This window comes from Sapajus apella, unplaced genomic scaffold (assembly GCF_009761245.1).
Source record: "Sapajus apella isolate SASKATOON/1434 unplaced genomic scaffold, GSC_monkey_1.0 scaffold50, whole genome shotgun sequence".
Lineage (NCBI taxonomy): Eukaryota > Metazoa > Chordata > Mammalia > Primates > Cebidae > Sapajus > Sapajus apella.
In genome coordinates, this window is record NW_022436990.1 from 11569168 (window position 1) to 11596683 (window position 27516).

The following is a 27516-nucleotide window of genomic DNA, read 5'->3' on the forward strand; positions in this document are numbered from 1 at the left end:
AGATATGACCTAAATACTGAATTTTTTTTTAAAGCAGCATACATCTGACTACATATATTTGGTTTGCCATTTTTTAGGTTGGTACAACAACACATATAACATAGATTAATTCTAGATATTTGAAGTTTATTATATTTGGACAGTTTTGCTTTGTGTTAGTGATTATTTTTCTTTTTTAGACAGTGTTTTGCTCTTGATGTTCAGGCTGTAGTACAATGGCGCAATCTCAGCTTACCGCAACCTCCGCCTCCCAGGTTCAAGCGATTCTCCTGCCTCAGCCTCCTGAGTAGCTGGAATTACAGGTGTGTGCCACCATACCTGGCTAATTGTTGTATTTTTATTGGACAGGGTTTCACCATGTTGGCCAGACTGGTCTTGAACTCCTGACCATAGGTGGCCTGCCCGCCTCAGCTTCCCAAAATGCTGGGATTACAGGCTTGAGCTACTGCGCCCAGCCATGTTAGTGATTTTTGTTGTTGTTTTGGAGACAGGATCTCACTCTGTCACCCAGGGTGTAGTGCAGTGGTACAGTCACTGCTTACTACTTTCTCTGCCTCAACCCCAGAATTAGCCATTTTTCTAAGGAGTTCTGCTGTTGAATGTTTTCAGTAGTAAAATAGAATAGATGTTGAGTGTGAGAGAGAAATCAAGGTGACTTTATGAATTTTGGGCTAAAAACCTGGAAGTACGGAGTTGTCGTCAACTTATATGAGCAAGTATGCAAGTAGAGCAGGCATGTGTATGTGTCAGGGAGGAGGATCAAGCACTTAAAACAATTTGGAACATTAACTAGACATCCAAATAGAGATATCAAGTAAGCAGCTGGATATGAGAATCTGGTGTCCAGGAGAGAAACCTGGACATCGAATTCATAAATTTTAGGAAAAAAATAAATTTATTTTAAGAATAAATTAAGTGATTATTTGGGAATCATTAATACAGACATGGAATTTAAGCCATGAGATTGGATTTATTTTAGGAATAAATTAGTAGTGATTATTTAGGAATGTATAATACAGAGATAGAATTTAAACCATGAGATTGGATAAGACCACAAGATGGTGAGTATACATAGAGAAGAGCAGACCAGGTACTAGGCCATAAGTGTTCTCTAGAAGAAGATAAGGAACCATCAAAGAAGACAGAACAGAAATTTCCAGTGAGAAGGAAGGAAAGAAAGCATGTCTTGTGGTCTTATTCAATCTCATGCCATCTATTGCCACACATGTTGGATTGTAATTATACATGATAATTTTACAGTGGAAAAATGTGGCAGACTTACTTTGTGCAAATGTTCAAGGCTATTATCACCTATGTAGGGACAGACTTGACACTACACCTGGCAGTGCTTTTTGATGTTATGCATTAAGAGGATATAACATCACTTATGTAGTTCTCTGTCACAAATGTGGAGGAAATGCCAGACAAACTCATACCAAGGGCCATTCTAGAAAACAAGTGGCCATGAGTATATTCTTCAGAAGTGAGAAAGTAGTGAGGAAAATATGATGAGTCTAGGTTAAAAGTGCAGTCATGCATAGCTTGATAATAGGGACACATTCTGATAAAGTGCATCATTAGGTGATTTTGTCATTGTGGGAACATTGTAGAGTGAACTTACGCAAATCCAGGTGGTATACCCTACTGCACACTAGGCTATATGGTATAGCCTATTGCTCTTAGGCTACGCACCTGTACAGCATGTTACTGTACTGAATACTGAGACAACTGTAATACAATTTGTGTAACTATTTGTGTATCTAAGCGTGTTTAAACGTAGAAAAGGTACAGTATAAATAAGATATAAAAGATAAAAAATGGTACACATACAGAGGCTGAGGCAGGTGGATTGCTTAAGGTCAAGAGTTCAAGACCTAGCCTGGCCAACATTCAAAACCCTGTCTCTACTAAAAATGCAAAAATTACCAGGGCATGGTGGTGTGCGCCTGTAGTTCAGCTACTCGGGAGGCTGAGGCACGAGAATCACTTGAACCCTTTAATATGGGAGGCAGAGGTTTCATTGAGCTGAGATCATGCCACTGCTCTCAAAATAATATTTAGCTTAAAACACAGATACATTGTACAGCTATACAAAAATATTTTCTTTATATCCTTGTATCCTTGTTCTATAAGCTTTTTTCTATTAAAAAAAAATTTTTTTTTTAACTTTAAAACACACACATTAGCCCCGGCCTACACAGAGTCAGACCATCAATCTCACTGTCTTTTACCGTCACATCTTGCCCCACTGGACGATCTTCAAGGGCATTGACTCGCATGGAGCTGTAATCTCCTGTGATAGCAATGCCTTCTTCTGGAATACTTCTTAAAGGGCCTACCTGAAGCTGTTTTGCAGTTAACTTTTTATAAGTAGAAGTATACGCTAAAATAATGATAAAAAGTATAGTGAGTACATAAACTAATAACAATTGTTTATTAAGTAGTATATACTTTACATAATTGCATGTGCTATACTTTTACATGACTGGAAGTCTAGTAGGTTTGTTTACATTGAGTATCATCACAGACATGTGAGTAATGTGTTGGAATGCCACAAGGCGATAGGAATTTTTCAGCTCCATTGTAATCTTACAGGACCACCATCATATACGTGATCTCTGTCATTGAACAAAACGTCCTTATGTGGTACATGACTATATATGGAAATTTATACTGTTCTTACAGCTTTTTTCTAATTGTTGAATTTTTTCTAGTAAAAAGTTTAAAATATATATTTATGTATATCCAGATTCTGTTCACTCCACTTCACATTAACCACCTTGATCCAAGTCACCATCATCTCTTGCTTAAATTAATAAATCACTCCTAATGGTTTTTCCTGCTTCTGTCTTTACCCGCCTCTACAATCTGCTCTTAGCACAGCAGCAGCATGACACGTGGTATTACTCGTCTGCTCAAGGTCCTCCCCTGGCACCTCATTTCAGTCACGGCCTTATTATAATGACCTACAAGGCCATTTATCTTCTGCTGTCTCCCTGTCCTTACACTCTGACCTGTCTCCTACATACCCCCTCCACTGCTCCATCCACGTTGCTCTGTGTGAACTCACCTGGCATCATATAAATATGATGTCATAGCTGTTTCCTTTTTCTGGAACACTTTTTCTGCAGATACCCTCATGACTAATTTCTTTCCTCCATTCAAACTGTGTTAAAATGTCACTGTTTCAGTCTGTCTTACTCCAATAACCCTATTTGAAGTCACAAACTGCACTTTCCTCCACCCTGGTCTTCCTGACCTCATTTTGCTCTATTTTCTACATGGTTTTTAATCACTGTTTAATGTATTTATTAGTCATTTATTATATTTATTGTTGTCTTTTCTTAGAATTTATGATCCACAGAGCATGGATTTTGTACTATTCAATAATATTTCTTTCCCAAATGCCAGGTTAGATTTTTGTTTATCTCAGATGGTTTTCTTTAGGTTAGGGAGTAGGTTTTTTGGTTCATAATTATAACAAAAGTTTATTTCTGTGCTCTTCTAGAGGGTCAGAGCTTGTGACCATTAATTTTCAAGGGAGAAAATTGTTTGTTTGTTTTTTTTTTTTAGGGAGATACTATTGTCTGTATATTAACAGGGAGAAACCCAGCTGTGTCAAACTGCAGTCAATCTTAAACACTCGTGCCCTAATTAATCTCTTAGTTATTATAGCCTAAGAGCCAGCCGAGTAGTTTTAATGAATTTAGCTTTGATTTCTTCAGAGACTGAAGGAATAGCAAAAGTTGTATTGCCAATAGATAATTTTAAAAATAGGACATGGTAGTTAATTTATATAAATTTCTTTGAGAGTTGTACAACATTTGGAAAAATAAAATTATGATTTTGGCATTTTCAGTGTTTCAGAAGAATTTTTTCAAAGCATTGTACAGCATTTTCAGTTGTGGAGGACTAAGGCAGTCTTATTTATATTTTCCCCTGTTTTAGAAGACAATGTTAACTTCTTTGAGGAAAGGAAACAATAGATCATGATCTTAGTCATGGTTTTTAAGATGTTTTTGACATGCACTTCAGGGTCCATTCTGATTTGAGATTTGGCCTGTGAACCCTTGTGTGACTTTGTGTATTACTGTGTAGACTGTTCTGTAAATTTTGCATTTCGTTTGAGTTTTTATTTTATTTTTGTTTCTATTAACATGCTGGCTTTTTGCAAATCAAGAACATGTATTAAAATTTAGTCTATAAAATATGAATCACAGTTTTGTTTTGTTCCTTGTCATAGCAGCCTCACGTCAAAGCATTCGCAGAGTATCTCTGGAGGAAGTTCTGGAAATACTAGGAACAGGGTTTCTACGTGGAAGTTCAGGATTTCTTCGAGCCAGTGGAGATATGCTGAAAGGAACCAGTTCAGTCAGTAGGGATGTTCGAGTTGGAGTTACTCAGGTTAGAAATCACAAATCAGTATGTAAATCTAACTCTGACTGGCCTATAATGAAAGTTTTAGTATCTGACTCCACAGAAATGGCACTATACAAGGTCATCACTTATGCTCTCCTATCTATAAATAAACATAAATGATAAGGCCAAAACATTTTTTTAAAACTAGGTTAGAAGTAAGAGAACCTTATTACCTATAATGTGTTTTACATTCCTAATAATGGAACATTTTAATTTTCTTTGAAACACAAACATTTTTTGTTTCTAGCTCTTGTGCTTTCATGTGTCTTGTGGTTTAACATGTTTTCCATTGTATTTATTTGTGCTCATACAGTTCAGATTTAAACTGTTAGGTACATATTGTTTAGCATGGGTGAAGTGACCATTTTATATGATTTTAACCCTCAAGGATTACAGCATGTAGGTTTCTTCAGTGCTTAAATTTTTGGTCCTAAACAAATTTTAAGAGGGCAAACTCTTGGAAAAGTTATTTTACAATAAAATAATACAGAGATAACTGCCTTTTTTCTTTGGATTATCTTTTTTCTAAACACTGTATGGTTCAAAGCAAACTTGTATTTTTGAAAAATTCACATATGTCATCATTGTTTTATACTGCATATAGTCTTCATGAAAAAATGAGCCTCCCAGTATAATTGTAATTAAACTGTGTGTTTCTAAGGAACAGATTATTTAAGAAAACTACTTGACTTTTTATCTCTGACAAACCATTAATGTTCATGAAAATAAAGAACTAAATTCCCTTAGAGTTATAGTGTTAGAGCATAGTTAATTCTTATAATGTGTTTTTATGTTTAAATTGAGATTTCTTGTTCAGAATGTTAAATCTCCTGGAGCCGTTCACAGAAGCCACAGACACATTGTACTTATTAGCTGGGTATGCTGACTATCCTGAAACTGCACAGTCTGACCAAAATAAATCAGGGAGGTAACATAAATTTGAAAGATTAGGTACTTCAGTTCTGGCTGAAAACAAAAACAAAATGATACTGTGTTTATATATTTAGAGTGACTATAAATTAGGCCCTCGGAAAATTTATAGGGAATAAGAAAAATATTCCCTTAAATGCTACATATTTTGTGGGAGGAAAATACAGAATTGAAGCAATTTAATATTGAAAATAAATTTGTTTCCTTTTTAGGCTTATGTGGTATTTGTTTCAACACTAGGAGGAGCTTGGCTAGAAAAAAATTTTGCTGCCTTTCTTTCTCATGTCCTAAGCCTTGTGTCACAGTCACACCCTAAAGCCACCCAAACTCAGATTGATGCTGTCTGCTGTCGCCGTTGTGTTTCATTTATTCTTCGAACTACTATAGGAGGTCTTGGAGAAAAGGCTCAACTTGCTGCTGTAAAGGATATTTTCCAGGCTATCTGGAAGCTAAAGAAAGTTATGGGTATGGATCTACTAAGACTGTTTGTTTAATGGTGCTAATGGAATTGTTCCTTTGGGAAAGCTAGACTGATGTACACTATATTAATACAGAAACCTTGAAGGCTAATGGAAGTTCTTCAGAATTCAGATTGTACTTCCTATAAAGTTAAGATAAATTATTTTTGAAACAGTCTCAGTTCCTGTACCATCTTAATTCTACTCTGCCTGTCTCGAATATCAGTAATGTTGGATATTAAATACCAGTAATGTTGAAATAATTTTTAGTTTCTCATGAGTTTTTTTTTTAGTGCCACTTGCTAAGGGAGTAATAGAATGTTTTGGTTTCTCTTCAAGTTGCATAAATTTTTCGCTAAGGGAGTAATACAGACGGGATCTCTGATTGGAATGCTTGAACTAAATTGGTTATAGTAGTTCATTTCTTTCTTTATTGATCCCAGTCTCCATTTAAGCATTTTAGTTATCGCCCCAAGTGTTTCATATATATCGTTGTGTGTATTAATTTTCGCCATTATACTTTTTTACTCTTCATACCCCTTTCAATATATTTTAATGCAGTAGTGATACATAGTTAATTCTTGCATTTCTATCAGATGCCGTAATGAGTGATGGTAATTTGGATACCCGGCTTGGTTCCACAGATACAGCAGCTAGCCAGCATATGCTAGTTTGTGCTTTACAAGAACTTGGAAATGTCATATACAGTCTTGGTACCACAGTGGCACCTTTGCTACAGGATTCAAGTACAGGTATATCTGTTGTTTGTGACTCATTTGAATACCTTGGTTTCCCTCGTACACTAGATAACTTTGTTCCAAGGAAGGAAATCTTCATATAGCTGACTTAGAGATTTCATTATAGATTTATTAGAGATGTTTTATGAAAAAATTTATAATCGGGATTGTTAAAAATATGTACATTGTTTAGTTTTTTTTCCTTTTATAATTAAATATTGTTCTCTAAGTCTCCACCCCACCCCCGATTCTAGAGACCCATAACATGGAAAAACTTACAGAGAAGTAAACCTGAACTCTCTCTGCATCTGCAGTGAAAACATAAGTACGGTACAAGTAATTCAGTTCCTCAAAGGTCTTTCAAGTAGTATTTTTTTCTTTTTTTAAAAGTTATTTAATCAGTTTATAATAGCTTTATTAAGATAGAATTCACGACTAGGCGCAGTGGCTCATGCCTGTAATCCCAACATTTTAGGAGGCCAAGGTGGGTAGATCACTTGAGGTCAGGAGTTCAAAAGCAGCCCAGCAAACATGACAAAACCCCATCTCTACTAAAAATACAAAAATTAACCAGGCATGGTGACACATGCCTGTAATCCCAGCTACTTGGGAGGGTGAGACACAAGAATCGCTTGAGCTCCAGAGGTAGAGGTTTCAGTGAGCCAAGATAATGCCACTGCACTCAAACCTGAGCAACAGAGACTGTCTCAAAAAAAAAATAATAATAATAATAATAATTCACTTACCATGAAGTTTATACTTATAAGGAATATAATTCAGTGTTTTTGAATATATTTGCTATACTGTACAGCCACTACCACTGTCTAATTCCAGAGTCTTTTCATTATCCCAGAAAGAAGTCCATTAGTTGTCATTCCCATTTTCCTGTACCCTAGCCCCTGGTGACCATGAATTTACTTTCTGTCTCTATGAATCCACCTATTCCAGATATTTCATGTTTAAAAAAATCATTTAATATGTGGTCATTACTGACTGGCTTCTTTCTAAAAATCACTTTTAAAAATCATTTTTTAGACTAGGTATGGTGGCTCACGCCTGTAATCCCAGCACTTTGGGAGGCCAAGATGGGAGAATTGCTTGAGCTCAGGAGTTCAAGACCAGCCTGGGCAACATAGTAAGAACTCCTCTCTACTAAAAATTTTTTTGAAAACTTAATCAGACATGGTGGTGTGCACCTGTAGTAGTCCCAGCTCTTTGGGAGGCTGAGGCAGGTATATCACTTAAGCCCAGGAGATTGAGACAACAGTGAGCTATCATCATGCCACTGCATTCCATCCTGGGTGACAGTGAGGCCCTGTTTCAAAAAAATATATCAAATATATCATTTTTTATGCCTTTTATCCTTTGTGATACACATTTCCTTCTAACAGAGAAACTATATTTGTGTTTATAAGCTATTTAGATCTGGGGCACTTATTTAAATAGCATTTAACATGAAACTTCTATGTTTGATGAAAATTTATGTTGAATCATAGCAAATATAGCATTTTTTAAAATGATGGTGGCAGTTATTTCACTGTCTTTGTAGTTAGTCGATTAGTAGCCCACTCAGGACCCAGCAAAACCTTGATTTTAACATTTTGCTCTTAGAAGAGCAACATGGTAGATAGAAAGTATATTAATTATATAGGCTGAGTACGGTGGCTAATGCCTGTAATCCAGTGCTTTAGGGGGCTGAGGTGGGTGGATTACCTGAGGTCAGGAATTCAAGACCAACCTGGCCAATATGGTGAAACCTCGTCTCTACGAAAACAAAAATTAGCCAGGTGTAGTGGCACGCACTTGTGATCCCAGCTACTCAGGAGGCTAAGGTGGGAGAATCACTTGAACCCAGAAGGTGGAGGTTGCAGTGAATCAAGATTGGGCCACTGCATTCCAGCCTGGGCAACAGAGCAAGACTCTGTCTCAAAAAAAAAAAAATTATGTAGATAAATGTACTAGAAGGTTTAAAAAATAAAATAGGGGCAGGGTGTGACCTTTTTTTTCTTTGTTTTTTCAAGGCAGAGTCTCAGTCTGTCACCCAGGTTGGAGTACAGTGGTGCATTCTTGGCTCAGTACAAACCCCACCTCCCTGGCTCAAGTGATCCTCCCACCTCAGCCTCTCTAGTAGTGGGTACCACAGGCATGTGCCACCATGCCTGGCTAATTTTTTGTATTTTGGGTAGAGGCAGAGTTTTGCCATGTTGCCCAGGCTGGTCTCAAATTCCTGAGTTCAGGCAATCCACCGCCTTGGCCTCCCAAAGTGTGGGGATTACAGATATGAGCCACCACACCTGGCCAGGGTATAACATTCCTTTTCAACGTGTTATTTATTGATAATTTAGTACCAAATTAATAGTCTATCTGAAGCTAAAGTAGGCAATTGGCTTATTTAGGAAATTTTTCTTTTGTATACGGACTTAATTTAGGGCAGTTTTTATGAGATATATTAGTAGAAGTAATTCTTAGGTTAAAATTTATTTTGAATAGGAATGGTGAGAAGGAAGAAAAATGAAATTAAAAGAAAAATAAAATTATTTGTAATTATGTATTTTTCTATTATAATATGGCTTTTGATAAAAATATATATATTTTTATCAAGCTATGTATTCTTTTGACTATTTTATACTCAGGTGAGGTTTATTTATGCACCTAAGTCATCATTTGTTTGTTCTATTTTTCCAGGCCTTCTTGACAGTATCTTGTCAGTTATTCCTCATCCTAGCATTTCCGTTCGACTAGCAGCAGCTTGGTGTTTACACTGCATTGCCATGGCATTACCTTCCTACCTAACACCTCTCTTGGATCGTTGCCTTGAACGGCTTAGTGGACTTAAGTCTTCACCTGAAGCAGTAACTGGCTTTAGTTTTGCTGTGGCAGCTTTGTTGGGAGCAGTAAAACATTGCCCTTTAGGAATTCCTCATGGAAAAGGCAAGGTAATGATTTCATTCTCTATATAAAATAATGAGCTGCTTTTTGTTACAAGTATCTTCACATAGTGACAGAATTTGTTACCGAATGCTTTATTTTGCTGTATATGTAGCCCTGCCATATATAAGTACATTAAAAATTTTGTTGTAGAGGGTAAATAGAGCCGCAAAAGAAATCTTTTAATAATTAAGCTTAATATTTGATAATTTAGTTAGTGGTATATTGGTGATATTACTTTAAAATTAGTTTACGTATCATAAGATAAAGTAGACAAATAATTATGTTAATGTTCTTGGGAACCAACATTTTCAATATAAGTAAAAAGAACTATAACTATAGAATCGAAGTTAAGTAAAATTCCCATACATTAGATTTGAATTGAAATTATCAGTATGAACTCATTTTTTTTCAAAAATACTCATATCTTCTTTTTGTACAATCAAAAGGCCTAAGCGCAATGATAACCCAGTGTCAGGGACACCCCTAGTGCCCAGATTGTAGCACTAAATACTATTTCCAAACAAAAAGGAATCAGGACTCCATAGAGCAGTACTGGTTTCAGATCTGGGGCAGGAAATCCCCAATATAAACATGGGTATCTTGTCATGCCAGAAAGTAAGGAAGTCATCAAGGAATACTTTGTTCATTTTAAAAGGAGGTAACTTAAGGGGCTCCCACTGACCAAAGACTGCATGATACATACATCAAATTAATAATTACTATAGTGAATTAAAACATACCAGATAATATATAAAATTTCATGCGTTCATAATGATATTCAACCACCCAATTGTATTCCTACCAAAAAATGTCATTTTCTGAGTAAATTTAGAATCCAGCACTTCCAGACAAATAAATGATAGAAACCTAGTGAATAAATAACCCAGTTTTAACGTACAAAGAATTTTGAAGAGAACTAAGGAAAACAATTTTTTAATGAAACATAGATAATACAACATAGGCAAGTGTGGTGTTTGAATTTTGTCTCTTTTTTAATAGCTAGGAAATGTAAGTTGTCAGAGAATGTTATTTGACAGTGGAAGCCCTTATAACCCATCATACCTCTCACAAGCTCATAAATATATTTGAAAAATACATCACCATTATTCCTCATTGCCATGCCTGTGTCATTATGGAATTTGATAATATGTCCTCCACAGTGTAGGCTCTGCAAAAGGCCATTCTATAACTTGAGCAATTCCAAAAAAATTTTGAGTGTTGCCAGTGCCGTTGAAATAAGGCAGTTGACAACTTGAGATTATTTATTTAAATTTATTATTTTAGTTATATTCTTAACATATCACATCTTGCTAAGCAAAGACTTGTCATTGAATATATTTAATTAAAACTATCCTCAGTTCGCATTAATTCAGACAAGGTTCCCATTCCCGTATTATATTAGGAATTCCTTTCCGAGAGAATATTGACTTGTTCTGATTTGACTAGAATGGTTTGTTTTGTCCTCACTCTTTTTGAGTGCTCTCCATTGGTTGTATAAGCTGCAGGGAGTCCTAAATTAGTGGTAAGTTGGTTGGCTGTTTTAAAATACGCTAGCCTTCCTCTTTAGAAAATTTATATGCCAACTTGTAATACTTACTGCTTTTTCAGAGGTGATTGGTAATAGATGTTTTCTCATATTAGTTGTTCTCTGGCCTTTGTACTATGTAAGCATACATTATCCATAAATGTGAAATGTCTGGTTCTTCCTCTCTCTTGTTTTATAACACTGCCTATTTCATGGACTTCTTTTTTTTTTTTTTTTTTTTTTTTTGAAACAGGGTCTTGCTTTGTCACCTAGGTCAGAGTGCAGTGGTGAGATCATAGATCACTGCAGCCTCCAATGCCAGGGCTCAAGCGATCTTCCCATTTCAGCCTCCCAAGTACCTGAAACTATGGGCGCATACTACCATGCCTGGCTAATTCTTTTTTTTTTTTTTTTTGTGAAGATAGGGTCTCACTCTGTTGCCCAGGCTGGTCATTTTCATTTATTTATTTACTTATTTATTTATTTTTCCAAAGAGACATGGTCTTGCTCTGTTGCCCAGGCTGCAGTACAGTGGTGTGATCCTAGCTCACTCCTAGGCTGGTCTTGAACTTCTGGCCTCAAGTGATCCTCTCACCTTGGCCTTCTGAGTCTTTGGGCTTATAGGCCTGAGCCACTGTGCCCAGCCTCGTAGACTTAACTATAACATTTTAATAAATCTCACTCTTCAGTGTGAGACTATTTTGACTACTCTAACCACTATAGTATACTACCTCTCAGAAGACTGTTATCAGCCCAGAGGTATAAAAGTAGTATGTAGCATTTTTAAGAGAGAGACTCCTATAAGAAAACTTTTTTTTTGAGTAATTACTTATTTAAAAAGATAGTTGCTCAAAACTATGTAAATTCACATCTCTACAGCTATACTGGAATAATCTTACATTGTTGTCACACATGCTTTACAAAGAATTGTGGGATTGTTGTGTACTACCTCATATACCAGTATTTAACCTAGAAAACTTAATTTTGTATAGTTTCCTTTATGACAGTCCTATTATGTAGTCTACATGAATGACAATTCTTTATCACTTACATTTATTTTATGTAAGAATTAATTTTTCAAGAGATTATTAGCTGCTGTCATTTAGTAATTTAAAAATTGATATGCTTTTTTTAAAACTTGTTCTTCTATATGTAAATAGATTATTATGACATTAGCAGAGGATTTGCTGTGTTCTGCTGCTCAAAACAGTCGCCTTTCAGCTCAGCGCACACAAGCTGGATGGTTGCTGATTGCTGCTCTGATGACATTAGGTAACAGTCTGTAAAAGGTTTACATACTTTGAAATACTTTGTGTTTTCTGAGTGAAAGGATTCTTATATGTGATTTGATGAGACTAACGTAATACATACCAGAATTTAAATAGCCACACAAACATTTTTCTCTTAGTAGTCACCTTAAAAAGCCATTTACTTTCTTCATTGCTTAAAACCTTTTGAGATCTCTTTTGATTTTTTCTTCCAGAATAGATAATAAGCCTCAAGTAGGATAAGCCGATTTACTAATCATCTTTCAGGCTTAACTCTGAACAACTGTGGCTTTTTCAAAAATCATTAACACCCATCTTCAGAAAAAAAATTTTCCACAATATAGGTAAAAGAACATATCCATAGCCTGTGAATTCAGTTCTATAATTGTTTGAGGATTCATAACAGCCAATAAGGTTGCTACATTGAAGGGGATGGGTTTCACTTAAATTATATTTATTAAGAATCAAGGCTGGGAGCAGTGGCTGACACCTGTAATCCCAGCACTTTGGGAGGCCTGGGAGGGTGGGTCACGAGGTCAGGAGTCTAGACCATCTTGGCTAACATGGTGAAACCACATCTCTACTAAAAATACAGAATATTAGCTGGGCATGGTGTCAGGCGCCTATAGTCCTAGCTACTCAGGAGGCTGAGACAGAAAAATCACTTGAACTCGGGAGGCAGAGGTTGCAGGGAGCTGAGATCGCACCACTGCACTTCAGCCTGGGTGACAGAGTAAGACTCTGTCTCAAAAAAAAAGAGTAATTGTTTTACGGTCATGACTATTTATATCCTGTAAATTTAAAACTTGATTTTATTTTTAAGACAGAGTCTTACTCTGTATCCCAAGCGGAAGTGCAGTGGCATGATCATGGCTCACTGCATCCTCAACCTCCTGGGCCCAAGTGATCTCCTCCCTAAGCCTCGCCAAGTAGCTGGGACCACAAGCATGCAACATCATGCCTGGCTAATTTTAAAATTTTTTTTGTAGAGATGGGGTCTCACTGTGTTGTCGTGTCTGGTCTTGAACTCCTGGGCTCAGGCAGTCCTTCCACCTTAGCCTCCCAAAGTGTTAGGATTATAAGCGTGAGCCACGGAAACTTTATTTTTTTACTCACTCTTGTGGTGCTAATGAAAATTTTATTGCTTTGTCACAGCTATATTTTAAGTCTCTACTGTCATACAAGTTATAACTCAGATATAAAACAACTGGCTGAGGCCAGGCACAGTGGCTCATGCTAGTAATCCCAGCACTTTGGGAGGCTGAGGTGAGTGGATCACTTGAAGTCAGGAGTTCAAGATCAGCCTGGCCAACAAGGTGAAATCCTGTCTCTACTGAAATACAAAAATTAGCTGAGCGTGGTGGTGCACCCCTGTAGCTCTAGCTACTTTGGAGGCTGAGGGAGGAGAATTGCATGAAGCCAGGAGGTGGAGGTTGCAGTAAACTGAGATTGCGCCACTGCACTCCAGTTTGGGCAACATAGCAAGACTCCCCCTCAGTCCAGGTGCAGTGGCTCACGCCTATAATCCCCACACTTTGGGAGGCCTAGGTATGCAGATCATCTGAGGTCAGGAGTTCAAGACTGGGCTGGCCAACACGGTGAAACCTCGCCCGTACTAAAAAAATACAAAAATTAGCTGGGTGTGGTGGCACGTGCCTGTAGTCCCAACTACATGGGAGGCTGGGGCAGGAGAATTGCTTGAACCCAGAAGGCGGAGGTTGCAGTGTGCTGAGATCACACCACTGCACTCCAGCCTGGGTGACAGAGCGAGACTCCATATCTAAAAATAAAAATAATGAAATAGAGCAATTGGCTGGATTTGGCCAGTAAATCATTTTGACACCTATGAATTTGACCTAAAGGAGCTTAAATTAGAATAAACAATCATAAATGAAGAACTGCTTTAAGTAGTGTTCTTAAGATGATTAAAGAGATTTATTGGACTAGATCAGGTTTAGCCTCAAGGAGCCAAATTTGGCTTGCCACCAAAATTGCTAGTCAGCCTGTGAGCTAAGAACAGTTTTTATATTTATTGATGGTTGGGGAAAAAAGATATTTTGTGATACATGAGAATCATGTGAAAGTCACATTTCAGCATTTATGGTTTTATTGCATACAACCACATTTACTTGTTGTTGGATTGTCTGTGTGACCTTTAGGTGCTACAGTGGCAGAGTTGAGTAATTGCAACAGGAAGTACATGGCTCTCAGAGGCTCAAATGTTTACTGTCTCCCCCTTTACAGAAAGTATTTGTTAGCCCAAAGCAGAATCATTTCACAGTTTTCTGGGAATAATGTAGTTAAGCTTTTATTTGCTTATTGCTGGGTGTTCATGCCTGCCGTATTGATGTTCTTGGTGAATTAAGGAGGAAATAAACCACTTAATGAGCGCTATTTTGACAAACGAGATTTAAAACAAGGTAATTTGTGTTGGAGGAAGACAACAAGAGGTCCTTTCTCCTGTACATCATATTTTACTTCATAGTCGTCATACAAAGATGTATTAAAAGTTTTAATTAAGGTTTTATTTAATTACTGCATTTTCTTGGGTTTTATTCATTTTTCTTAACTATTCTTTCCCTTTATTATCTGTTTTTATTCTTATTTATTTATTTATTTATTTATTGAGACAGGGTCTCACTTTGTCACCCAGGCTGGAGTGCAATGGTATGATCATGACTCACTGCAGCCTCAACTTGCCCAGGCTCAGATGATCCACCTGCCTCAGCCTCTCGAATAGCTGAGACCATATGCACCACCACACCTGGCTAATTTTTTGTAGAGATGGGGGTTTTGCCATGTTGCCCAGGTTGGTCTTGAACACCTGGACTCAAGTGATCCGCCTGCTTTGACCTCCCAAAGTGCTGGGACTATAGGAATGAGTCACTGCACCCGGGCTATTATTAATTTTTAGAATGGGTTTAGTATCGTTAGCACCTTTCAAGGGGAACCAGTGAGGTTTTTGTTTTTAGGTATCATTATGAACTCATGGAATTTTATATATTTATATGTTTTAATCATTTGCTGTAATTATTCCTTTCAATCCTCAAATTGTCTTATCTTTGGTCATTGGGAGTTGCTTCAAGTTGGTTCATTTGCTCTTTTAACATGAACCTAATATTCTTTGAGAATGTGTTTGCGTGTAAGATGTCCCAGGTTTTATATTGTACATTTCCTGCCCTAGGCTTGCCATTAGCCATTTCTCCAAAGAACCTTGATTCCTTTTGTGGGAAAAGGATTTTTTTTTTTTTTTTTTTTAAAGAAAGAAGGTCTCAGCATATTACCCATACTGGGGTACAGTGACAGTATCATAGCTCACTGCAGCCTTGAATGACAGGCTCAAGCAGTCCTTCTGCCTCAGATTCCTAAATAGCCATGACTATAGATTTGTACCACAACATCCAGCTCATTTTTTTTTGAGACAGAGTTTTGCTCTTGTTACCCAGGCTGGACGCGATCTCGGCTAACGGCAACCTCCGCCTCCTGGGTTCAAGCAATTCTCCTGCCTCAGCCTCCTGAGTAGCTGGGACTACAGGCGTGCGCCACCATGCCCAGCTAATTTTTTTATTTTTAGTAGAGACAGTGTTTCACCATGTTGACCAGGATGGTCTTGATCTCTTGACCTAGTGATCTACCCGCCTTGGCCTCCCAAAGTGCTGGGATTATAGGCGTGAGCCACTGCGCCCGGCCTATCCAGCTAATTTTTAAATTTTTTTTGTAGACATGGAATCTTGCTGTTTCCCCAGCTGATCTTGAACTCCAGGGCTCAAGTGATGCTCCTGCCATGGCCTTCCAAAGTGCTTGGATTACAGGCATGGGCCACAGTGCCCAGCTGGGAATGATTTTTAGATAGCAATCTTAGTGCTCTGTTAATTTTTGCTTTGCATTTCAAACACATCTTCTCTGTTTTTATCATTCCCTTTACGATTTACAATTTTCTTTACTATTTTGCTCTGAACTAATGTAAACACAAGTAAACCACGTTCATTCCTTGAATATGAACTACACACTTAAGCCTTTTTTGATACGCTTCCCAGTTTATATGATGCCATATAAAAAAACTTGGATTTATCTACCGATTCCTTCATATCTTGTCTCTCTTTGGATGGTTCATAAAGTGTGTGTGTATGTTGTGTTTGCTATATACATTATAATATTTATTTATTCATTTAAAGAAAGGATCTTGCTCTGTCTGTTGCCCAGGCTAGAGTACAGTAGCACAATCAGACTGTAGCTTGCTACAGCTTTGATATCTTGGGCTCAAATGATCCTCCTGCCTCAGCCTCCCAAACAGGCATGTGCTGCCACACCCAGCTAACTTTTTACTTTTTTGTAGAGATGGGATTTTGGTTTATTGACCTGGCTGGTCTCAAACACCTGGCTTCAAGCAATCCTGCAGCCTCAGCCTCTCAAAGTGCTGGGATTACAGCCATGAGCCACCATGCTCAGCTCTAAGTGCTATTCTGTGTATAAACTCAATATGCCTCAGAAACTGTCCTTTGAATCAAATACTGTTATTCTCCCATTTATGGATGAGGAAATTGAGGCACAAAAAGGTTAAGCAACTCATCCAGGTTTATTCAACTAATAAGTGGATGGAGCCAGGATATTAACCTAGGCAGTCTCCCTCCAAAGGTTCTGAGCTATGGATTTGGAATGGAAGAAAGACATATAGTCAGTGGAATGTGAGAGTAAGAAGTAGAGAGTGCTATTTGGAGAAGTTTAAGGTAACCCCAGAAATTTAAAGAAAAGTTACTTGGGGAGAAAAGCTATGGGTTTTGGTTTTTATATATCTTGTATATCTTAGTTTTTTAAAAATTGATAATGTTATCATTGAACATTGTTTTGTATTACCGGGTTTGTGTCATGATTCCTTCAATTCATAAGTGTTGCTCTGAAGTCTTTTTTTCACAAAAAGTATTCTGTTCTGATATTTCATATCTGATTTTTGACCTTGAACAAGTTGCTGTTAGAAGTTAGCATTATTCTGAAGATCAGGAGTACAATGGGCCAGGTGCAGTGGCTCACATCTGTAATTCCAGCACTTTGTGAGGCTGAAGTGGGTGGATTGCTTAAGCCCAGGAGCTCAGACCTGCCTGGGCAATATGGCAAGATCTCATCTCTAAACGAAAAATACAAAAATTAGCTGGGCATGATGGCACATACCTGTAGTCCCAACTATTCAGGAGACTGAAATAGAAGGATCACCAATGAGCTGTGATCATACAACTGCACTTCTTAACTCCAACCTGGGGGACAGAGCAAGACCCTGTCTCAAAAGGGATGCAATGTTGTTTGTTACTATAGCAGTTGTACTTTGCATTATGTGGTCCATTATAGCTTTTCAGAGTACTTTGAAGTACACTCTATCATTTGGACCTGACAAGCCCTTAAAGACAAGCATTACAGGGGGTTTTAGCTTCATTTTATTTGCAGATGAAACTGAATCTCAAAGGGGACATAGCAGTAGTGGAAGAGCTGACACTAGAGCCCAGGCTGTACCATTAGTTTGTTGTTTTTCCTCTCTGTGCTCCAACACCTTCAGATAGTAATTCATTTAGTAATAGATTAATTTGGAACCCGAAGATGAGAAAGGGGACAAAATATTGCAATAATGAATTAAAATGTTTAGGGAGAAGTTCCTGCTTAATTATATAATTTTAAAGAGTGACAACCTTAGGTTCTCTTACAAGTGACAAGTTGAATAAATTACAGGTCCTGCAGTTGTTAGCCATCACCTTGCTCGAGTTCTGCTGTTGTGGAAGTGTGTCTTTCCAGCATCTCCTAAAGATCTAGAAACAGAAAAGAGCCGAGGAGATTCATTTACATGGCAGGTAACCCTGGAAGGACGAGCTGGTGCGCTGTGTGGTAGGTTGGATTTAGTCTTTTCTCTCCCTTTCTGTTGGTTTTGTGCCCACCTGTGGTCCTTAACATGTACTTGTATGTTTTATTTACCATGGGTGGGGGGATATGCCTCTAATGATTTTTTTATAACTGAACAAAAAATTTATAATTGATTAGTTGGTAATGATAACTGGTATATGATATAATAAACCAGATTTGAGAGTTCTTAAGATACATGGTTTATTAGGTGCAATCCAGTTAAAAACTATCAACATTGTTTTGTCTTAGGTAAGCATTCATTCCTCTTTTCAGAAATACTAAGATTTGGTTTAATTACCATTGATTAAGCATGGTTTCCATTTAGTCTATACAGTTGACCCTTGAACAGCATGGAGGTTAGGGATACCAATCTCCCTCAAAGTCAAAAATCTGTGTCCAACTTTTAACTCACCCAAAGCATATCTGATATCCTGCTGTTGACCAGAAGCCTTGCTGATAACATAGTCAGTTACCACTTTTTTTTGGTCTTTTTGAGACAGGGTCTCACTGTCACCCAGGCTAGAGTACACTGGGGTGAACATAGCTCATTTCAGCCTTGGCCTGCTGGGCTCAAGTGATCCTCTCACCTCAGCCTCCCAAGTAGCTGAGACTATAGGTGCATGCCACCATGGCCAGCTCATTTTTAAATTTTCTGTAGAGATAGAGTCTCACTGTGTTGCCCAGTCTGATCCAAACCCCTCACCTCAAGCAGTCCTCCCACCTCAGCCTCCCAGAGTGTTGGGATTACAAGCATGAGTCAACACACCTGGCCCACATATTTTATATGTTGTATATATTATATTAAGGTAGAGGGAAAAAAACGTTATTAGGAAAATCTTAAGGAAGAGAAAATATATTTACTGTTCATTACATGGAAATAGATCATCATAAAGGTCTTCATCCTCATTGTTTTTATGTTGAGAAGGCAGAGGAGGGTTCATCTTCTTGTCTTAGCGGGGGCAGATTGAGAAGAGGTGGAGCAGGTGGAAGGGGAGGCTGGAGAGGTAAGCACACTTAGTATGGTGTCTACTGAAAAAAAGCCACGCATAAAAGGACCTGCAAAGTTCACATTTGTGTTGTTCAAGGGTCACCTGTATATGAAAGTTGTACCTTCTACACTATATAGACTGTTAAAAGTATTGTCTCACCATGAAGGGTGAGATCCTTGGATAGACATGGAAGCATTGATTTTGATTTTGATTTTGTTTATTCATGGCATTTTTACTCTTAATGAAAAACCACTTTTGAAACTGATCTTGGCCAGGCTCAGTGGCTCATGACTAATCCCATCATTTTTGGAGGCCAAGGTGGGTGGCCTCAGGAGTTCAGGAGTTCAAGACCAGCCTGGACAACATGGTGAAATCCTCTCTCTACGAAAATACAAAAATTAACCTGGCATGGTGGTACATGGCTGTAGTCTGGGGTGGGAGAATCACCTGAGTCTGGGAGGCTGTGGTGAGTTGTGATTGCACCACTGCATTCCAACCTGAGATTCTGTCTCAAAGGGGGAGGGGGAAAAGAAGAATTGATCAATCTGACTTTTTTTTAGATTGCCAAGCTGTAGTGCAATCACACGATCTCCGCTCACTGCAACCTGCACCTTACACGTTTAAGCAATTCTCCTGCCTCAGCCTCCCGAGTAGCCAGGATTATAGGCATGCGCCACTACACATGGCTAAATTTTGTATTTTTAGTAGAGACAGGGTTCTCCATGTTGGTCAGGCTGATATCCAACACTTGACCTCAGGTGATCCGCCTGCCTCAGCCTCCCAAAATGCTGGGATTACAGGCATGAGTAACCGTGCCTGGCCCAGTCTGATTTTAAACTACTCATCTTATTCTACATAGAAAGTAATTTATTATAGAAGGTTATTTATTTCAGGATGGGTGCAGTGGCTCACTCCTGTAATCCTAGCACTTTGGGAGGCTGAGGCAGACAGATGAGTCACTTCAGGCTAGGAGTTTGAGAGTAAGCCCGGCCAACATGGTGAAACCCCCCTCTCTTATAAAAATACAAAATTAGCTGGGTGTAGTGGCACACATTATTTGTTTCAGATAACATTTGTAAAAACCTAACATTGAAAGTCAGTGTGATTCCTTGGAACTAGTTATAGAGCTGGCAAACTTGAGAGTCTACCCTGTTTTTTTTTTTTTTTTTTTTTTCCTTCTGAGCTTGAGGGCTGAGTAAAACCCAAGGAGAGCATCATTTTCTGAATACAGTTATTGCTCAGTCTTAGTAATCCTAGGGAGTTTAAACAATTTTTTTAAGTATGACTTAGTAGTAGAAGGCACTATATTCCTTTTTATACTAGAGTTTCAAGATTTTTTTTATTTTATCAAATTGCTTTGTTACTCTAATAACAATGCTAATGTTGTACCATAATCAAAATGTGCCTTTCATGGTTGATTACAGTATGCCCAAGTAAAAGTCTGTTTTCTTTTTCAGCTATCAAGAGCTTTGTTTCCCACTGTGGTGATCTCCTTACTGAGGAAGTAACTCAGCGTCTTCTTCCACCACTTCCTTGTGCTGTGGATTTGCTAACTCAGTAAGGATCAACTATTTAGATTTGATAAAATTTTCTAAGAGGAATTAGTTACCCTCTGATTCTGTAATATTCCTTAAGTACATTAATAAGGCAAATTTCTATAGTTGGTGAATGATTTTGTAGAGGAAGGTAATCAGTTAGTTATATGATTTGTTTTTTTTTTTTAGGCTAGGATCTTGAAAGAAAAATACATATTAAAAGGGAAGGAAAATTTTGGGGGAATAATGTACCTTCCATACAGGCAGATTTAACAAGAAATTAAATATTAATCCACTTAACCTTTTCAGGTATGCATTTTATTGGTTTGTTAGTGTATTTTGTGTTCGTGAGAACCAGATACTTGTTAACAGTTTCAGTGTTTTGTTTATATTTTTCATAACTTTGAGTTATACATATATGATTAAAACATAGGGAAAAGCCAATATATAATATCATCACTTGTAATTTCCAAATTAATAAAACATGCAGAAAGTTCTTTTCAAAAAGCATCTAATGATTAAACTTTATATATACAGAAAAATACATTTAAGATGTGGCTCATAAAGTATAGTAATAAAATGTGCACTTGTTAATCCAACACAGCCTGAGCAGAGGTTTGTGAATGTTTCTTCCAAAGGAGCAGACAGTAAATATTTTAGTATTTACAAGCTATGAAGTCTATGTTGCAACCATTCAACTCTCATTGTTGCTCAAAAGCAGTCATAGATAATATTATGGTAAATGAATGAATGACGAATGTGGCTGTGCTCCAGTAAAACTTTTTTTTACAAAAACAGGCAGTGCGTCATAATTTGACTACCACTGGACTAGAGCGTTAATGATACTATTGATGATATCTATGTGCCCCCCTTCAGCACCATTCTTTCTGCCTTCCTTTAGAAGCAACCACTAATCTGAGTTTTATAGTTGTCATTTCCTTGCATTTTAAAAAAGCGTATCACATATTTTTGTTTCTTAAAATAGTATGTTGTTTAGGTTTGCTTGGTTTTGATCAGGCAAAAATTATTGTCCTGTTTCTGGTACTTGCTCTTGTTATTCAACATTATGTTTCTAAGTTTTACCTATGTTTAAGTTCATTTATTTTGGTTGCTGTATAATATTTAATTGTGTGCATATACAACAACATTGATTCTCTTGTCCATTGGCTTCTGGGTTGTTTCAGTTTTCTGCTTTTAAAGGTAATGCTATGACCATTCTTACTCAAGTGTTTAGGCCTCTAGGGTATATACCTAGTAGTGAAATTGCTATGCTAAAATGTATTTCTATGTTCATCTTCAAAAAATAATGCCAAATTATTTTTCAGTGTTCTGTATTTCTAACAATAGTGTAAGTACCCTTTGATCCACTTTTTCACCCACACTTACTCAGATATCAATTCTACCCCCATCCAATAGATATAAAATGGTATCTCATGGTTTTAATTGTATATCGGTTTCCTGAAAGTTTAAGTATAATTTTATATATTTGTTTTTTTCTCAGTATTCCCCCTCCTCTTCCTATGAAATGTGTGTTCATTCATACTGTTAACCTATTTTTCTTGTCTTTTTGTTGCTTATTTATAAGAGCTTTTTGCTTTTGTTTTTTGTGTTATTTGTTTTTAGAGTCTTACCCTGTTGCCCAGGCTAGAGTGCAGTGACATGATCTTGGCTGACTGCCACCTCCGCCTCTCGAGTTCAAGTGATTCTCCTGCCTTCTCCTCCTGAGTAGCTGGTATTACAGGCATGCACCACCATTCCCAGTTAATTTTTGTATTTTTAGTAGAGATGAGGTTTCACCGTGTTGACCAGGCTGGTCTCAAATTCCTGACCTCAGGTGATATACCCGCCTTGGCCTCCCAATATCTGTCAGCCACTGTGCCCAGCCAGGTTGTTTTTTTGTTTGTTTTTTGAGACAGAGTCTTGCTCTGTTGCCTGTGCTGGAGTGCATTGGTGTGACCTCCACTCACTGCACCCTCTGCCTCCTGGGTATAAATGATTCTCCAGCCTTGGTCTCACGAGTAACAGATTACAGGCATTCACCACCATGCCTGGCTAATTTTTGTATTTCTAGTAGAGACAGGATTTTGCCATGTTGGCCACACTGGTTTTGAACTTCCGGCCTCAAGTGATTTGCCCGCTTCAGCCTCCCAAAGTGCTGGGATTATAGGCATGAGCCACCGCGCTCAGCTTTTTTTGTTTAAAAATTCTTGCTGGCTTGGGCAGGGGGTTCATGTCTGTAATCCTGGTGCTTTGGGAGGCCAAGGTGGGAGGATTGCTTGAGGCCAGAAGTTCGAGACCAGCCTGAGCAACATAGGAGGGTCTCATCTCGACCAAAACAAAACAAAAGCCAGACATAGTGATGTTTACTAGTAGTCCTAGCTACTCAGGAGGCTGAGGCAGGAATGATTGCTTGAGCACCGTAATTCAAGGCTGTAGTCATGATTGCGCCACTGCTCTCCAGCCTGGATGACAGAGCAAGACTCCAGTTAAAAAAACAAAAAAGCCTTACTGCAAAGTTTTATTTTCTTATATTTCTCTATGAAATGTTTGACGGTTTGTCTTTAAGTAATCTGAAACTGATTTTTCTATTTGGAGTGAGCTAGGGATCATAGTCCATTTGTGCTGCTATGTTGCTATCACAAAATACCTGGATAATTCATTAAAAAACAGTTATTTATAACAGTTCTGGAGGCAGGAGTCCAAGATCAAGATACCAGCAGATTTTGTGTCTGGTTAGAACCTGCTGTTTACCTCCAAGGTGTCACCTTATTGCTGCATTCTCTAGAGGGGAGGAACTCTGTCTTCTTCACATGGCAAAGGGATGGAAGGGCAAAAAAGGGTTAAACTCCCTCGGTGAAGCCCTTTTATGACATTAATCCATTTGTGAGTGCTTTGCCTTCGTGACCTGAACATCTACCTAAAGGCCCTACCTCCCAGCAGTACTGCATTGGGGATTAAGTTTCTAGTACATGAATTTTGGAGGACATATTCAGACCATAGCAGGATTCTATTTCGTTTTCTTTTTAAATGTGGATAGCAATTGTCCCATACTTTTCTAAAAAAAATCCATACTTCCTTCAATGATTGCCATTCATTCCTGTCACGTATTCTCATTTATACAAGATCTATGTTTGTGCTCTCTATTGATGTGTTTGTTTATATGCCAACATGTTATCTTTATAATACATTTTATATGTTAGATTGAGCCTTTTGACCTTATTCCTCTTTAGACATATTTTGGCCCTGCATGCACTTTTGATCTTCTATTGAAATTTTATTTGGAGCCAGACGAGGTGGCTCAGGCTGTAATCCCAGCACTTTGGGAGGCTGAGGCAGGCAGGTCATTTGAGGTCAGGAGTTCAAGACCAACCTGGCCAACATGGTGAGACCCCATCTGTACTAAAACAAAATATATATACAAAAATTAGCTGAGTGTTGTGGCACACACCTGTAATCCCAGCTACTTGGGAAGCCAAGGCAGGAGAATCACTTGAACTTAGGAGGAAGAGGCTGCAGTGAGCCAACATCATGCCACTGCACTCCAGCCTGGGTGACAGAGTGAGACTCCATCTCAAAAAAATAAATAAATAAAAGAAATTTTACTTGAGATTGCATTGAATCTCTGGATAAATTTGAAGATAATGCATAGTTTTACAACACCTGTGAACATGATACCTGTTTACTATTATTGAGGTGTTTTACAAAGTTGAATTTTTTTGAAGTAGGTGTATAGTGTGTGTAATCTGTTTATTGCTGCTGTATAACAATGTATTTTTATCCAACCACCTTGCTGAATTTTCTCATGTTAAACATTAATTTGTAGATTCATCTGGATTTTTCCTTTTACAATATTGTTTCTCTGTTCCTTCTGTGCTAACTATATTAGATAACTGCCATTTAAAACTAAATTAGAAATGGTTAAAGGGAATGCTTTTCATGTTTTACTGATAAGAATGATGTTCCCTCCAGCTTTTTTAGTAGATACTCTTATCAGATTAAGAGAGTAGCCTCCTATTCCTAGTTTGATTTGGTGAAAGTTTCTTAAAATGAATGGGTTTTACACCCCATCATGGGTGCAACTCTAGTCTCAGATCCTTGTGTTGTTACTAATACTAGTGTTGGTATTGATAAAGGGGCTGGTTGGCCCTACCCCAATAGAAAGTCTCTTTCTATAAGTCTAACAATGCAAATTATCTTTATCCTGATAAAAGACTTATTATACTTACCTAAGTAAGGAGCAGAAAGGCCCTGCTGGGACTATAATCTGCCCTCCTAATGAAAGCAGAAACCAATAAAAATGCTTTTCTAAATTCTTTTGTTTTATTCATCTTTTTTAAAAAAAAATACAGAATTCTCTGAACTAAATTTTATTATATTTAAAATAAGTGAATGTTGCAGGATCTTTAGAAATATAATTTCTTAACATCTCATGAATATGATTGAAATATTTTTTATATGTTAGCTATTTATTTCTAATTTGGCCTTAGAGAAATAAAAAAAATGCCATGGATTTATTCTTAACTTTGGTAACTAAAAAATTCTACTAAAATAAAGGTTTTTGTTTTTGTTTAGAGACACTGTTTCAGTGTGTTGCCCAGGATGGAGTGCAGTGGTGCAGTCATGGAGTGCAGCGGCACAGGATGGCGTTTGAGTCACTGTATCCTCAAACTCCTGTGCTTAAGTGATCATCTGGCTTCAGTCTCCCAAAATGTTGGAATTACAAGTGTGAGCCTCCATCACTTCTGGCCTTACCCAGGTGTTATAATTATGTTTGCTGAATAGTATTTACCAAGCTGAAAGATACTAAATGGAACCAACAGTTAAAAATAATGCAATGATAAGTCAATAGATAACTCTCCTTTCTTCTAGACACTAAAAATAGCAAAGCACTAGTTTCTAGAAATTACAGTTGGCTAGGCATGGTGGCTCACGCCTGTAATCCCAACACTTCAGGAGGCCGAGGTGGGCGGATTACTTGAGCCCAGGAGTTTCAGACCAGCCTGGGCAACATGGCAAAACCCTATCTCTACAAAAAATACAAAAATTAGGCAGACATGGTCTCCCACACTTGTGGTCCCAGCTACTTGGGAGACTGAGGTGGGAGGATCACTTGAGCCCAGGAGGTTGAGGCTACAGTGAGCTGAGATCACACCAGTACACTCCAACCTGGGCGACAGAGCGAGACCCCGTCTCAACCACACCAAAAAATGACTCAACATCGCCAGAATTTATTAGAGAACCTGGGAACCTCATGCTGTAACAGTTAAGCAAATTTATTCCAGTGACATAATAAAAGTAATTTCATTGAATTTCTGTATTGTTAAGGATGAAACCCATGCTCTAGTTGATTACGTACCTTGTTAAGAGTAGTAGTCTTAGCAAATGTTTGTTGAATGAATGAGCGTTGGTAAAGTGACGTCTTAGCACCAATAAGAAAGGTGAACAGATGATAAAGAAGAGTACGTGAAAATGAAAGGAGAGAGTGAAGAAAGATCCTAAGATAATTTGTGGCCAGGTGTGATGGCTCGGGCCTGTAATCCTAGCACTTTGGGAGACTGAGGTGTAAGGATTGCTTGAGCCCAGGAGTTTGAGACCAGCCTGGACAACATGGCAAAACCCGTCTCTACCAAAAATACAAAAAAAATTAGCCAAGCATGGTGGTCCAAGCCTGCAGTTCCAAGCTACTCAGGAATCCAAGGTGGGAGACTGGTTTGAACCCAGAAGACAGAGGTTGTAGTGAGCCAGGATCATGCCACTGTACCCCATTCTGGGCTACAGAGCTGGACCCTGTTTCAAAAAAGAAAAATCAAGCAGCACTAATGTTCGTTAATAAGATATATAACTTATATGTTAAGATGTTAAGCTGTCAGTTTTTGTATATTGTTATATAACTTAACCACTTAAAATATACTTTTTCTTTTATTTTAAGGCTTTCTTCAATACTAAAAACGTATGGAAGTCCTTTGAAAACACCATCAGTGGTTTATAGACAAAGACTTTATGAACTGTTGGTTTTATTGCCTCCTGAGACCTATGAAGGTATGTGCCTTAGACCAAAAGGTTTTGTTGTTTGTGGCTAGTATAGTTCCCGGAAAGTTATTGTTACTCATTAAGTACTTAAATGAATTATAATGGCAGTTATTTAGTGCCTTGTTTCTAGAAGATTTAGGGAATTCAGTTCTAATCCAGGTGTTCACCATTTTATGGTAAATAAATACATTCGGGGTTTTGTTTTGGTTTTTGTTTTAATTTTTTTTGAGACAGGGTTTCACTCTCTCACCCAGGCGGGTGTGCAGTGGTAAGCAATCATGGCTCACTTCATCCTTGACCTTGGGCTCAAGTGACCTTCCTACCTCAGCCTCCTGGGTAGCTGATACTATAGGCACACTACCATGCCCAGCTAATTTTTTGTATATTTGGAAGAGATGGGGTTTTGCCATGTTGCCCAAGCTGGTCTCGAACTCCTGGGCTCAAGCAATTCTCCCACTTTGGCCTCCCAAAGTGCTGGAATTGCAGGTGTGAGCTATTGCGCCCAGCCTAAAATACGTTTTTTTAAAAAAGCATCAGGCAGTATACTAGAAATTGTATCTATCATATCTTGTTTATCCTAGGATGATATAGTGAAGTAGTTACATTTTTCTTAACTCAAGAACACATATCTGGTAAAGAGTAGAGTCAAGATTAAAACATAAGTTTGCCTCATGCTGTGCTGCTGCCTTTTCTAAGTAACCTGTTTAGAGACTTAACAGTCTGATACGTCTATCTTATTCTGTGCCATCTATCAATAAAAAAATTACTTGTTAGATATCTAGTATAAAGCTGAGAGATAATTTCTGTGTTC

The 27516-nt window shown here is 37.8% G+C and overlaps 1 protein-coding gene across 1 annotated transcript in view; it reads left to right on the plus strand.

Moving 5' to 3' along the window:
• The window catches only part of HEATR5A (HEAT repeat containing 5A), a 126464-nt gene that overhangs the window by 28765 nt on the left and 70183 nt on the right, over positions 1–27516 (plus strand). The window contains exons 7-14 of the mRNA XM_032242668.1: positions 4244–4404; positions 5562–5814; positions 6404–6559; positions 9230–9480; positions 12161–12272; positions 17984–18136; positions 20598–20697; positions 26605–26714. Of these exons, the coding sequence (XP_032098559.1) occupies positions 4244–4404; positions 5562–5814; positions 6404–6559; positions 9230–9480; positions 12161–12272; positions 17984–18136; positions 20598–20697; positions 26605–26714 (1296 nt within the window). The remainder of the gene's footprint in view (positions 1–4243; positions 4405–5561; positions 5815–6403; positions 6560–9229; positions 9481–12160; positions 12273–17983; positions 18137–20597; positions 20698–26604; positions 26715–27516) is intronic.